The following is a 16,314-nucleotide window of genomic DNA, read 5'->3' on the forward strand; positions in this document are numbered from 1 at the left end:
ATTAACCCTCACTAGTTATCCCACCTCCCCCATGGGATTAACCCACACTAATTATTCATTCCACCCCCTCCATAGGCTACTAATTTAGGTATTTGATATGTTAATCCAACCTATTTCAATGGATACCAAACACTTTTTGGGATTAATTACCAATGATATCAAACACCCATCTGAAATTAGAAATCATGACTAATCCACACTAAATTATCAGGATAATTTATATCCTGATTAATCCAATACTGAAAATCAAACGGGCCCTAAGGAGAGAGTGCAGAAGCAAATTCTCGTTGGAATCAGTGGCGGATGCAGAGTGGGGCAAAGATTTTTGTGTTTCTAGTAGTATTATATATTAAAATATTAATTTTTATAAGTAATATTCACTTCATGACCCATTAAAAGAGACTTCATTTCACTTTCAGCCCATTCATTCTTGGGCTTTGGGCTTATCTTTCTTCAAATCAAATTATAAAGAAAAGATATGTTCAATTTTTTTAAAAAGAAAAGAATAACGGAGACAAGAAATTAAAAGAACAAAACAATTGAATAGGTAAGTAATTAGAAGAAGAAAAAAAATACGCATCCCACAAGAGCAAAGCCAGAGAATTAAGTCGAGATAAATCGCTAGAATTAGTCTTAAGTTAGTAAAATAATATGTTCTTCGTTTCAATCTCACCACATTAAATATCTTTTATATTTATCAAAATATAATTATTTTTTGCACCCCCAATTTAAAAATCCTGGATCCGCTACTGGTTGGAATCAGGGGGATTTTTCAGCATGAGGGAATGAGGTATTACTCAAGGCGGTCATTCAAGCGGTCCCAATATATGTGATGCAATGCTTCCGGATCCCGGAATTCATCTGTGCTGACATTCAAGAAACAAGTGCAGGGTTTTGGATGGATAATATTATCCATCATTGAAGTGAAAATAATGAAGGAAAATTTGTGAATATCTCTTTTTGTGTGTCAAATGTTGGAAAAGAAAGAAGATATTTCAAGGCATAAATTTTTGTAATCCTTCCTTTTTTATGGATAAATTTGTCCATCAAAGTAAAGCCTAAATGAAAAAAAAATAACCCTTAAAAAAAGTGTCCCAGCACTTTTAACCAATTCACACCTTCTTTTTTATTCTCGTGTCGAAAAGTTTTGAGTCACTTTATAATGGGACGAAAGGAGTATATTTTTCTTAAATCAAATAAATAGTTTGGCAGATGCAATTAATATCCAAGAGGATCACATGAACCTTTGGTTCATTTTTCAATTTTAGATGTGGTGCTTATAATGAAATTTGAAAGATTTACATATTAGTTTACATATATATAATTTTTTATTATTTTGTAAATGATTTTATTGTATATAGTGAAAAACCAAGTTAAAAATTAAAAATATTATTTTCAAATAAAAAAGTTTGTGATTATCAGTGAACAATTTATTCACTAATATATGTTTAATAATTTACTAATATTATTATTTAATAACTATAGTGAAGAACCAAGTTAAAAATTAAAAGTATTATTTTTAAATTAATAAAGTTGTGATTTTTAGTCAATAATTTATTTCCTAATACTATTAATTAATTAATCATTCCCAAATGGTGGAAAGGAGTGGGATCCACAAAAACTTGTGTTGGAGATTAAAGGTAGAATTTGGAGTTGGAACAAGACTTTCCAAATGGTGGAAGTGAATGTTCCGTTTTCTTTGTGGTGCTCCCCAGAGTACACACTCCCCTTTTTGTAACTGTTTTGGTACTACTGGTACCGAGTTTTTCAATATATTGCACTTTTATCGATCAAAAAAAATTAATTAATTAATCATTCCCGTCGATTTTCTGAGGACTATAAACTAATTAATAAAAATATGATCATATTCTTCTCGCAAAGTCCAGAAAAAGAAGCATGCTCAACTCAAGCTCGAAATTGAGTTAATGTAATCAGAACAGTATCACATGATTTATATCTACAACTCCATAATATGAAATGTCTTTTAAGGTATCAAATTCTCATAATTTATTTCAGAAGGGAAAATAAGAGATCGAGATTATTTTATTTTTATTAGTTTTCGTTGACGTTAATTGCTTTATGATGTGTTGTCGACTGTTTGGGTTTGAGATAATAATTTACAAAAAAGGCAAGAATTACGTCGGCGGAGAGAGACAACAAACATTAAACAAAGAAAATGAAAAGTTTGAATTAGTTTTCCTTTTTGTGCGCGGCGTCGGTAAAATAATTAAAATAAATGAATTGATTGTGGTTTTGTAAGTGTGGCGTGCAGCAACTAAGACATTATTTGAGTTTGGGTTGTGAAATGTGAATGAGATGGGACTCTTCTAAACTTATACAGTACGGCCATAATCATTACTAAATTTATGTTATAGGATTATATAAAAAAAAAATGGATCATTAGTCCATTATCAAATCAATGTATCAAAGGGTGGTCCTCTATTCTCATACCATACTAGAATTAGGTTCATCATCCTTTTACAAAATCTCTTTAAAAATATGATACTTTAAATTTGTATATTGGAGACATGATTATTACCAAATTGTTATGAGGGCGCAGAAATAGTGACTTCAACAAAAAACAATTAATTTTGACCCGTGTGGTAACATAGAGAAAAAAAAGTTTCTGAAGATATATATATATATATATATATATATATATATATATATATATAGGGGCGCGCTCCAATGAGACCCCTTATTTTTTGTGTAACATGAGTACAATGAATAAGACATATAATACTAATGAATAAAACGTATATCTAATGAACAAGATGTATATACTGATGAAAAATAAAATTTAAAAAATTCGTAATGAATAAGACATATATACTGATGAACAGGGCCGTATATACTGATGAACAATGCAGTATGTACTGATGAATAACAAAATTTAAAATATTCTGCTCCCTCCAGGATTCGAATCCTGCGAAAAAAAATCACCCTCCAGACACAATATCAGCCATATGATTGATAAAATAAACGCACCAGATCGTGCCGTAGATCTCACTAAAATTAGGGGGTCTCATTGGAGCGGCCCCCTATATAGGGGAAGGCTAGAATAAAAACACTCTTAAGTGTATAAAATATAAATGATTTTGAGCCCTTAGATCATCAAGATCTACGGTTGATTCGTAACCCTTTTGGATGAATTCGTGGTCCTGGGTTCGAATCCCAAAGGTAGCAAAAATTTATTTTTCACAATTCGTAACCATGTTGGATGAATTCGTAACCCTGTTGGATAAAATTCGTACATTAAAAAACATTTATATTTATATTTTAAGAACTGTTTTTACTGTAGCCCCCTATATATATATATATATATATATATATATATATATATATATATATATATATATATGGTGTGGTTCTAGAGAGAACTACATTATTTGTGAGAACGAGAGAACCATCAAATCTAATGCATCCACTGTAAAAATTAATGCATTCGCTGTTAAAATTAATGCACTAAAAATATTATAAAAAAATGCTCCATTCAGGATTCGAACCCAGGATCTGCATTCATCCAACAAGATGATGTATCCACCGTAGATCTTGATGATCGAATGGCTGAAAATGGTTCTCCGGTCTTCTTTTATTTATGGTTCTTTCTTGAACCTCTCCCTATATATATATATATATATATATAGGGGAAGACTAAAATAAGAACGCTTCTTAAAATATAAATTAGGAACCATTTTCAGCCCTTAGATCATCAAGATCTACTGTTGATTCATCACCTTTTTGGATAAATTATATATATATGCTCTTTCAAACTTTCATTATAGAATTAACAAGAGAAGTTCGAATTTAATAGTATTACTTGGATTGGATAGTTTGTGTTGCAACTTTTGGATTTTATCTCTTGCTATTGTGAATTTTGCGACATCGATGTTTATGAAGAAAGGTATGCAAATGATAGTTGAATATTAACTATGTCAAAGGATACTTCATAAATTGGGCGAGCTTTTAACCAGGGGGCTTAGCCCACTGGCCACCGGGTCCTCACTTAAGTGAAGTGACCCGGGTTCGATCCCTCTTGGGAGCGAATTGGAGATTGGAGATATAAGGTGGATTTGGTGAATGGAGAGATAAGGTGGTTCTTGGAGTGGATGGGGAACTAATTACTAACATCTAACATGACTTTGCCCGATCAAAAAAAAAAAAAAAAAAAAAAAAAAAAAATTGGGCGAGCTTTTAAGTAGAAATATAATGAAAATTAATGAAAATGTAATAGATTTCTCGAGCATTGATTCATACCCCCTCCATCTCACAAAAACATAATTTTTTTTGTCATTTTGGATCCTCTCACAAAAATACGAATGAATATTTTTATTTTTGTACACAATCACTTTACTTTTCATAAAGTTAGACCCTTTTTTCACTCACAATACACTTCTTATGCAACACTATATACTGATTTATGCAGTATTCTTATTTCTTACGGAAGATAAGATTTTTAGTATAACCCAACCATATATATATATATATATATATATATATATATATATATATATATATATATATAGGGGCGCGCTCCAGTGAGACCCCCTATTTTTCGTGTAACATGAGTACAATGAATAAGACATATAATACTAATAAACAAAACGTATATCTAATGAACAAGATGTATATAGTGATGAAAAATAAAATTTAAAAAATTCGTAATGAATAAGACATGTATACTGATGAACAGGGCCGTATATACTGATGAACAATGCAGTATATACTGATGAATAACAAAATTTAAAATATTCTGCTCCCTCCAGGATTCGAACCCTGCGAAAAAAAATCACCCTCCAGATACAATATCAGCCATAGGATTGATAAAATAAACGCATCAGATCGTGCCCTAGATCTCACTAAAATTAGGGGGTCTCATTGCAGCGGCCCCCTATATATATATATATATATATATATAGGGGCGTGCTCCAGTGAGACCCCCTATTTTTCGTGTAATATGAGGACAATGAATAAGACATATAATACTAATGAACAAGACGTATATCTAACGAACAAGATGTATATACTGATGAAAAATAAAATTTAAAAAATTGGAAATGAATAAGACATATATACTGATGAACAATGCAATATATACTGATGAATAACAAAATTTAAAATATTCTGCTCCATCCAGAATTCGAACCATACAAAAAAAAAATTACTCTCCAGATACAATATCAACCATAAAATTGATAAAATAAACGCATCAGATCGTGCCCTAGATCTCACTAAAATTAGGGGGTCTCATTGGAGCGGCCCGCTATACACACACACACACACACACACACACACACACATATATATATATATATATATATATATATATATATATATATCAATTCAATTAATTATATTTATAAATATGAAAAAATATATAATTTTAATTAAATATATTTGAGATGAATATAAAAAAATAAAAAAATTAAGAAGAATTAACAATAATAATAATTATATTATGAAAAAGCAAAATAAAATTAATAAAAGAAAAAATGAAAATTTTAAAAAATGAAAAATATATTTATCCACAAAAAATTATGAGAGAAGAGAGATAATTTTGTTTAAAAAAAAAAAATTGTTACAATCAAAGAAAGGAAAAAATCCACTCACACTCTAACCCCTAGGTGACTCGAATCCCTGACCTATTGGTTGGAGGAGAAGTGTCTTACCAACAGACTGTGCTTCATCGTCAAGACAGATAATTTTGTTAAGTTTTAATCTTTAAATAAGTACAAATTTAATATTTACATAAAGTATATTCAACTAAAGCTTTGGTCGTGATCTTTAATTTTGATATACATATCAAATATTATAGGGTTAATTTATGGTCCGAACATTGGAGTTATTTGTAAAAATGACCCAAACTTTTAAATATACAAAAAACAGTATGAAATTTGAAGTCATTTATTAAAACGACATAAACTTTAAAAGATTTGGAAAAATGACATGAACTTCAGAGTCATTTGTATAAATTGCTTGAACTTTGGAGTCATTTGCCAAAATATATATATATATATATATAGGGTGCGGTTATAGTGAGAACCACACTTATCGTGAGAACATAAGAACCATTAAAATCAATGCATCTACTATATAAATTAATGCATTCGCTATTAAATTTAATGCATCCGAAAATAATAATTTTTTTGCTCCCTTCAGGATTCGAACCCAGGATCTGCATTCATCCACCAAGATGATGCATCCACCGTAGATCTTGATGATCGAATGGTTTAAAATGGTTCTCTGTTCTAATTTTATTTAGTGGTTCTTATTTGAACATCTCCCTATATATATATATATATATAGGGGTATATATATATAATGGCATGAACTTTAAAACTATTTGTAAAAATTAAAGGTCTCTATTTTTATAAAAGTTACTCCAACAAAATGACATGAAGAATAAAATAAGAAGATTGAGATAATATATAAATTGATTAAAAGTAATAGAATTTATATCTTTTGAAGTTTTTTTTTTGTTATGAAAATAAAACAAAAGGAATGAAACGGTTAATAAAGAGAAACTGCAGAAGAAAAATAGGATGGAGTATAATTTTGATTACAATGGGGAGTAAAGCGTATGTGCTTCGCTGGAATCGTCTGGATTAAGCGTTAATTCCTTCTCACTCACTTTATAAAAAATACTCACAATTAATTAATTTAGATCATGCTGCCAACCGTACCACTGGTCTTCGTTTATCTTTGCGCCTTCCGAACTTCATTTCGTCTTCTTTCTCCATTTTCAAATTCCCCATTTCCGAGATCCATATTCGATTGATCTGCCCTAGATATGTCTTACGCATATCTCTTCAAGTATATCATCATCGGCGATACAGGTAATTTCTTGTTTCTCCCTAATACCACTTCTTTTCCTCATCATGTGATGCTAATTATGTTCTCTTTCATGTGCGATTCGTTTAATATTTGATAGGGTTTTGGTTGGGGCGGGATTTAGCGGTTCAATTGGGTTTTGACGTAATCGGACTGTCACTCGAATGTACAGTGTAGTTCGTGGTTGGTTGCGTTACTGTCTTAGATTTTTCTGTTATTTGTTGTGAAAGACTAAATGAGTAGATCATCAGTGGATTTGATTAGATGAATGCCATTATTTAGCATCTGCAATGCGACTCTGCTCTGTATAGAAGAGAAAAGTTGGGGAATTAGATGGATAAACGTACGTGTAAATTTGGGGTCCTCGATATTGGATTTCCAGTTGGCTCTTGATAATTATGTTGGGGGCAAAAGATCGGATCTTGATTATGTTTGTATCTTATCCAACTCAAGTACTTACGTGGTATCTGACTAGATTATGTTCTGTTGTTGCTTTCTTGTTGATATAAAACTTTCTTTTGCAGGGGTTGGAAAGTCATGTCTTCTTCTACAATTTACCGACAAACGTTTCCAGCCAGTGCATGACTTGACTATTGGAGTCGAATTTGGGGCTCGGATGATTACAATAGACAACAAACCCATTAAGCTTCAAATATGGGACACGGTTAGTTTGTGTTAATATATTGAAGCTTTTATATTCATCCGTTTGTTATATTGTCTGCTTTGTCTATGCTACTGCATTGATTGCGGGCTATTTGTTCAGTCACTAAGGATGCTGGAAAAGGGGTTTTAAAGAATTATTATGTTGGTCAAAATAAGGTTGTATTGTTCCAGCTACCAATCATACTATTTTAAGGCATGTGGCAAACAATAACTTTGTGTTAGCTATCTATAGGCTAAGAAGATACTGGAGACTAGGTTAGGTTTCCTTTTTTTCTGTCTGAACTTGTTGCTATTTTCCTTCCATTGAGTTTCTGATATGTAGATAACTATAGCAGCAAGGATGTTTCTGAGATATATTATGTGCACAGTATTACTGATAGCCAATTGTATATTTTCAATGAAGTTAAGTTCTTTGTGTATTATGTTCTTCGGCTTTAAAACTGTTCTGCTGTGTGAAATTTATTATTTGAGGTCATTGGTACATTCATGTGATTGTTCTGAGTAGGGATATGTAATATCGTATATGGGTATTTTTCATCTTTTAAGGCTCTCGTGCTATTATACTGAAGGGATTAATATAACTGTGTTTTGTCTGATGCTACAGGCCGGTCAAGAATCCTTCAGATCCATCACAAGGTCATACTACAGAGGAGCTGCTGGTGCACTTTTGGTTTATGATATCACTAGGTACTGCTTTTGTACTTCCACATTTTTTTTTACATCTCTTGCTCTTTGGAAATGCCATCCCACTACTGACCCACTTCCTACAATGAATTTTTAACTCATAGCATTTAACTCGATAAATAGTTGTATAATTTTTTTGTCACGGTTCTCATATTAGCATTTGCTTGGGAATGATCAACATTATATTTGTCATGGGTTTCCTTGTTACTAGTCTGTGCAAGTCCTCTTCTGTACCCAAACTACTGTATTTTTTGTTCATCGTCTTTCCTGTGCATCAGGAGGGAAACCTTTAATCACTTGGCTAGCTGGCTAGAAGATGCAAGGCAGCATGCAAATCCAAACATGACAATTATGCTGATAGGCAACAAATGTGATCTTGCCCATAGAAGGGCCGTTAGCACAGAAGAAGGAGAACAATTTGCAAAAGAACATGGGTTGATTTTCATGGAAGCATCTGCGAAAACTGCTCAGAATGTAGAGGAGGTGACCAAGAATTTCCTTAATTCTATGACATAAGATAAAAACTATGGCCTCAATAGTCATATTTCCCTTCATATTTTCACTAGTGCATTATCTGCAGGCTTTCATTAAAACAGCAGCAACAATATACAAGAAGATTCAAGATGGAGTGTTTGATGTTTCAAATGAGGTTAGGATCTTCAATTCTCCTTTTGTTAGTTGCTTCACTCTTTTGCCAATGAGAAGATCGCTTGCTTTGTAGAGACCTATGAATTTTCTTGCTTCAAGTTAGCAAGATCTCATGGGTGCTGTGTGATTCTTTCTGAGTTATCTTGACTCTAATTTTTCGTAAAGTTGCCAATTTTTGAGTGACATCTCCATTCACCTTATTGCTTATCTTACTAACATTAAACAATATACCTTACTACCATGTAAGAGCACAATGAAAGTTATGAAGCAACTTAGCCCATTACATTTTGATTGTGATTTTTCTCTATTATCAATATTTAAAACTCAAAACTGATCGCCTAATTGATGTCATCTTGTACTTGCTTCTTCCTTTCTCAGTCATATGGAATAAAAGTAGGTTATGGTGGAATTCCCGGGCCTTCTGGCGGTAGGGATGGTTCTTCTTCTCAAGGTGGAGGTTGTTGCAGTTGAGGTTCGGTTTTGAAACACCGCAGACATTCTTTGCTGCTCTTCTGGGCGTTATGTGTATACTCCACAACTTGGCATTGTGATTAAGTCGTAGTTTTGCTTGCAGTTAAGTTTTCTGGGTGCCATTGTGACTGTATATCTGACATCACAGCTGGGAGTGAGTAAAAGCATACATGTTTTGTTTTAGTTGTGGTTTGTTTTCCTGTGTTTGTGCAAATGTAAAACCAGTGTAACTATAGTGTCATCTTGTTTTTTGTTTGTTAAACTCTTTCACTGAGAAAAGGATTGCGCACTTCTCTACTCAAACGCCAAATCCACGTTCACCACAATTTGTCGATGCAAAACTATATTCAATCTAAATGTGTGAATTAAATTACTAAATTATTCTTAGTAATTAAAATAAGTGAGGATATTATAGGTATATATGGATTAAAAATATATGTAAAATATAGGGCAGATGTGTGTGATTTTTATTTATAAGAAAAAAGGTAATTAAACTACACAATTTTGTATAAAATTAGGTACTAATCTCTGTTTGTTTCTGCTAAAAAAAAGTACTAATCTCTGTTTGTGTCGTAACAAGTGGTGAACTTTTACTTATGTCTTTGATTTTAATTTCAATTTTATACCCAATTTTACCTAAGCAAGTGGCAACCGAAACTCCACACAAGTTGCCTCGTGATCTTTAAACACAACATAGAATTTATCGGGAACCATTTTCACATTTATCCATCAACAAATAAACTCCACACTCGTACACACTAAGTGATTCGAACCTCTCAGTTTACTAATTGAAGGAGAAATATCTTACTAATTGAGTTATGTTTCATCATCAAATAGAAATAATTCTATATGAAAGTAAAGAGTATAAGACAACTCAAAAAAGTATGAGATCAAAATGGAGTTTTAGCCAATTCCAATCAATTGAGTTTTACCATACATGTTCTAAATTTACGGATCGTTTATTCGATCATTGTGCAATATCTCTTGTTATGACGATCACCATATGTCAATAAAATTGAAAAACCTACCATAATTTTCAAGATACATGGTAATCAATCATATATCTGCATGATGTTTCACTATATGATGCAATAAAAATTGTGTACGCGTGTTGATTTAGTGGTTAATGTATGAGATTAAAGGTCTCAGTTTCGAATCACTCGTCACATAATTTTTTAATTTATTATAAAAAGTTGTGGAATTTTTAAGATAAAATTGGCGAGATAAAACAGTAAGTCATAATTAAGCAACTAATAGTTTTAAATTGATAAAACAGTAATGATTTGTTTTGTATGTAGAAAGAGTTGGTTACGTTATTAAACATATAGACATAAATAGATTTCCGAATCCGAACCCTGTAAATATTAGAGATGGAAGGAGAGTGATCAAGTTTGTGAGAAAATGAATAATTCGGATTTGTTTGTTAGATTTGATTTTGTTATAAATAAAAAAAGAGATGATGGTAACAGAATATCTGGTTCTCACACCATTTGTAGAGGCAGGCAGGCGTGCATGTCTTAAAACCGTTTGTATTTAGCTTATCACTCACGCGGCGTGTGAGCCATCCCACATTATTCAACCCAAACCATACCAATTTCAAGGAAGAAACTTTGCCCAAAACCAGGAAGAAAAGGTAATTATGATCCATTCTTCTCTCCATTTATTCATCGCCTCTCACACACTCATCATCCAAATTCGCATATAATTAAATTACTAGTATCTTTAATTAATAAAGCAATGGAGGCCGCCAACAACCAGAGCAGGAAGAGAGCGAGGGACGACGAAGCAGCAGCCGACAACACAGAAATCCTCCAAGCCAACAAAAAAGAATGCTCCAATCCCGTCATCGACCACGACGATCAGAAGCACTACGAATTCCACGACGGAATCGGAGTTTTCGATTTCCCGTGGCTCAAGGAGGGCGTCGTCTTTGAAGACAAGTTTGCGCCTTCTTCGTATCTAGACGAGGCTGCGGAAGCTTATTTTGCAGCGGACTGCGATCAGTCGTCTTCGCCGCAAAATCTCTCTGTTTCTCCGCCCGTCGACGGCGACGCCGGTGACGATGATAGTTTTCTGTCGCTGCAGGTGGTGGATGATCTGGAGCCGCTCGACTGCATTTGGAGCTGCGTGATTGATCAACCGCTCCTCGACGTTGGATCTAGCAAGGGATAATTATGATGGTGCATGATCCATTTTTCTGCAAAATCATGCTTTTTTGAGCCAGGAATTAGATCCGAGGCGCCGTCGAAACTCGAAAATACTGTTTTTTCTTTTTTCATTTTCTTTTCTTCTTTTTTAAATTAGAGCAAATTAATAGTGAGATGTAGCCATGGGATTAGATCCAATACATATTTCCAGTGAACCTAAATTGGAGAGATGGAAATACAGATTACGATGAGAATTGAATATTAGTATCTATCATCCATTACCCAAAATCCAAAATTTTGCCATTTTCGAAAGAGGGGTGGGTTATTGGTTTTGGATTGGATAAAAACACTACGTTTACATCAATAAGGTAGATCCATATATATATGACTTTATTATGTGTGGACTATATATAGGCGTAACCACTCGATCTCGGTAATTACATGCATGTTTAAGAAATTTTATTCAGTATTATTTATATTATTTCGTGTTGTGGACAAATATCGTATGTGTATAATCATAATATATTATGTATATGTGATTGACGTAGCAAATAAAACAAGCGTTGCATACTAATTACACAAGTGGAAATTAATTAAGCGAGTCTCTTCATGTACAAGCTTGGATTTTAATTTGATTTTTTTTTTTCAGTAGATGGCCTTCAACAGCTTTGCTTTCCTTGAAAGAAAAGAAATATACCCCTAAGTGCGTGTAATGAGCATCTCAAAATTCACAAGAGCTTTTCTAAATATATTTAATTATCAAATTAAATTTTGTATATTTTTTTATAGGAAGCAGAATTAAGTAAATTGCATACGATAAAATAAATACGAAGTCAATAGAATTTCCTTTATTTCACGAGGTACCTATATATTTTGGGGCTTGGATAATGTGGAAGAATCACGCTTGATGTAGGAATGTTAGTAAGGAACCAAAGGCGCATAAACAAAGGATCTTATCGCCAACGCATCATTTGCTCACTAGATGATGTTATTATGGAATTCTATAAAATTGTAGTTAACTAAAAACTAGCCCTTTCAAAGGAAAATATTAGTAAAAACTAACGTTCATTTGAGATAATTTATAGGTTGCGGCCAGCTGACGAATGAAATATGAGTGGATAATATGACTCTTGGTTTAGGTCTTTGATTCGTGATCGTTACAACTTACAATAGAATTCGATCAAGAATAAATGGCTGAAAATAAGAATACAACATGCATAATGTTCATTAATTTTATAGTAGTGACATGTATTGTTCACCTTATATACTGCCACAGTAAATAATGTCATTTTCCATTGATCATTTATGACAAAATAGATACACAAAAACTCTTGTAAAACCGATTTCATGGTGAAATCAGCTTCACAATAACACTACTTCAACATACAAATGACATTTTATCATTTTAAGGTGTCATTTATGTACTGTCAAGGTAAATAATGCCATTTTCCACTATTCATTTATGACAAAATTTAGATACACAAATCCTCCTGTGAAACCGGCTTCACAATGACACCACTTCAACATATAAATGACACCACTTCAACATATAAATGACACTTTAATGGTTTCAGGCATAGATAAAAAAAAGTCAATATAAGGTATTTATTTGCCTATATTTGGTATTCTAAATTATTACCTAAGAAAAGCAGAAGCTCGATCTAAATATATTGTCCATGTTCATGGTTCTTTATCAAGGTCGCCGCTTTTGCATCAAGAGAAAATCGTCTGATTGAAAATGTTGCAATTCCCCTTTTGCAGAGCTATTGAGCCCGCGGAAAATTGACTGAGCATTATATGAAATCTTTCAACGGGGTTTCTCAACAACCACGATGATATCCACATTACGGCACACGAGGAAAAGAGTAGGGATGTCAAAAAAGCCCAAAATTGAGGGATCGATCCGATTAGACCGAAAAAAATGTGGGTTATGGCTGAAAATTTTTAGCTCGAAAAAAATTTAGTCCGAATGGCCCGAACCGAAAATAGCCCGAGCCCGAGTGGGTTGGCCCGATTAACCGAACACTTTCTTAATAATTAATTTTTAAACTTTAATACTTTAGTTTTTAATTCGATAATAACATTTTGATGCTTGTAGAATATGTTTTGATTTTTTCCAACAATTGATAACAAACATCTATGATATAAAAGTCAAAGAAAGATAGTCATTTATTTTAAATCTATATACAATTTTATCGGAAACGAAGTTAAAAGGTAGATATTATGTAAACTTACGTTAAACTAACACTAATTTTTGTATCTAAAATAAAGCGAAATGTCTTAATTTAAAAAATACGACATATTTTTATCACAAAAATATGATTATCTATAAGAAAAATTAAACATATAAAAAAATCATAAACTTGTGGGCCCGAATGGGCTAGCCTGAAACCGAGTAGGCTAGGGTTAGGGTCAAAAAATTTTAGCCCAAAAAATAAAAAAACCGATTAGCCCGAACCGAAAATAACTCAAAATCGAATGGGCTGGCCCGAAATCAAGTGGGTTGACCCGATTGACATCCCTAGAAAAGAGCATCTAAAAAATAAATTCATCTGTGAAAATTGTTGAGTGATGATTGAGCAGAAGAGTTCGGATGAAATTTGATTGAGGCAGTCGCAATTGCTAAGAATTTTTGAGTGATTGGTTTGGATGGCGGCACAAGTAATTACTAAGAATATCGGTAGTGGAGAGCTAAGGTGGGCTCTTAAAAGTGGTCCCCACCATTTAAAAGCCCACGTGCTATAGTGGGAGAGCCCCACCTTGACTCTTAAATTTAATTTTTTATTTTAAATTTAATTTTAATGTTATTTAATTTACAATTAATTATTTCACATCTAAATTAATAATTAAAATTTCATTGAAGGATCGAAATTAATAGTACTCGCCACTAGCATGAGAATTGTTGGATGAGGAGTTGGAGGAAGACATTTTTGAGGAATAATGAGATGAATTAAGTGGAAAATGACAAGGAATGGAGTATGTATTTATAAAAGAGAAAAATGGGGGGGGGGGGGAAGGGTTCCAACCATACCTTCATATACCGTACTCCCTCCGTCTCACAAAAACATGAACATTTTGCCAGCTTTGGCCGTCTCACAAAAACATAAACATTTCCATTTTGATACACCAGGGTCGGTCCTGTATCTCACAGGGCCTTAGGCACAAAATTATAAAATGGGCCATTATAATTTTCTTTTATATTTACGATACAACAACAATGTATTAACATAATCGTTTTCAGCTAATTATTCAAAAGAGTTTTCACTTTGCATATTAGCATATGTTTTGAAATTCTATTTTATTGTTAAGAAAAAAGTTACATATATACTATATATATATAAAAAAAAATGTGCCCCCAAAAATTTAGGGCCCTAAGCGGCAGCATGTTGAGCATGTGTTCAAGTACGAGCTTGTGGTACACTATCCCACCATAATTCATTTACTTTTGATCTCTACTTTTATAAAGTGGACCTCTTTTCACTCACAATACACTTTTATCTAACATTTCTTAAAACTCGTGTCACTTACAAATGTTCATGTTTTTGTGAGACGAATGAAGTAATTCTTTGATCCAAGAAAGAGCTTCCCTGATCCATTCGATCTCTTTCTCTGACACCCTCGACAATAAGCCTCCCACGAAAATCACGACTAATAATCCATACATCCATAGTGTTGGTCTCCTTAGAAGGCAACATTCACACCACACTATATCCAACTCTTTGGAAGATAATGCCATTTGACACAGCACCAACAGATCGCGCAGAAAGAGTTGTTACGCTAGTTTGAACTAGGAATGACAGTAGATTTTGGACTCGATCCAAATTCGCGGATGAAGATAATTTTTTCTAGGATTTGGACCTTGTAAAAAATTGGACCCGATAGATCTGAACCTGATATGAATTATTTCTAAGATTTTTGAATCTGTGATTGGAGCAAAAGTTATGAGACCCAAATCTGGTCCAGATCGAGCTCGTGAATCCATTTATATATTAAAAAAATTATTCCCTTCGTCTCACTATTGTTGTCCCAAAACTTTTGGGCACGATAAATAAGAAGAATGTTAAAATTGGTAGAAGGTTGTAGGCCACACCTTTTGAAGGGTTTCCTTCGTTGATGATGGTGGAGCTGCCTTTCGGTTTGTTGCTTTTGTTCTTGTCCTGGCCGATCTGTTTGGCCTTTCGGGTATCGGTTTTTTGGAGTTTCTTTTGTTGTTTTTTGTTAGGGAAACGAGCCGGGTCTGCTTCAGGACGATGGTTAGGCCGGAGTTCTGGAAGCGGTCTCTTTTCCGCTCTTTTCCCTTTGCTGGTTCTGTTTTAGACGAGTACTCTTTTTCCCTCTATAAGGTTTTTCCCTTTGGGTTTTCCTTATAGAGGTTTTAACGAGGCTCGGCCCTTAGTCTGCTTTCTTGTGCTTTCAAGGGTTTTAGGTTTTTTTCTTTTTTCTTTCTTTAATAAAATCGCAATTTAATATGGAAATGGGACAATAATAATGAGACAACTCAAAATGGTAAGTGGGACGGATGGAGTATAATTTTATTTTATTTTTATCTAACTCTACCCTAAATATCTATGACTCATCTATACATTTCTTTTCATAAACAATACTCCCCCTGTCCATGAAGTAAGTACTCATATTTTCTTTTTGATACGTCCACCAAATGAGTACCAATTTTCTTTTTTAGTAAGTGTACCACACACAACACACGCACAATAGAAGTGGGTTCCTTATTCCACTCACACGCTTAATCAATTTCTTAAAACCCATGTCACCCCAAAATGGGTACTCATGTCGTGAACTGAGGAAGTACTATATAATTCTATTAAATGTAATATTTTACTTTTATCTTAATTTAAAATTCAGTTATTATTAT

The 16,314-nt window shown here is 33.1% G+C and overlaps 2 protein-coding genes across 2 annotated transcripts; both read left to right on the plus strand.

Moving 5' to 3' along the window:
- The first annotated feature begins 6,539 nt into the window (after positions 1 to 6,539).
- Positions 6,540 to 9,600, plus strand: LOC130985958 (ras-related protein RABB1c). Its single transcript, XM_057909193.1, has 6 exons — positions 6,540 to 6,836; positions 7,356 to 7,495; positions 8,099 to 8,181; positions 8,457 to 8,661; positions 8,759 to 8,827; positions 9,205 to 9,600. The coding sequence occupies exons 1-6, from the start codon at positions 6,791 to 6,793 to the stop codon at positions 9,295 to 9,297; spliced, it is 636 nt and encodes a 211-aa protein (XP_057765176.1). The 5' UTR covers positions 6,540 to 6,790; the 3' UTR covers positions 9,298 to 9,600.
- A 1,044-nt stretch (positions 9,601 to 10,644) lies between these two features.
- Positions 10,645 to 11,732, plus strand: LOC130985959 (uncharacterized). The gene is made up of 2 exons (XM_057909194.1): positions 10,645 to 10,930; positions 11,033 to 11,732. The coding sequence occupies exon 2, from the start codon at positions 11,035 to 11,037 to the stop codon at positions 11,467 to 11,469; it is 435 nt and encodes a 144-aa protein (XP_057765177.1). The 5' UTR covers positions 10,645 to 10,930; positions 11,033 to 11,034; the 3' UTR covers positions 11,470 to 11,732.
- The last annotated feature ends 4,582 nt before the right edge of the window (positions 11,733 to 16,314 follow it).

The sequence above is a fragment of the Salvia miltiorrhiza genome, chromosome 5 (genome assembly GCF_028751815.1).
Source record: "Salvia miltiorrhiza cultivar Shanhuang (shh) chromosome 5, IMPLAD_Smil_shh, whole genome shotgun sequence".
Classification (NCBI taxonomy): domain Eukaryota; kingdom Viridiplantae; phylum Streptophyta; class Magnoliopsida; order Lamiales; family Lamiaceae; genus Salvia; species Salvia miltiorrhiza.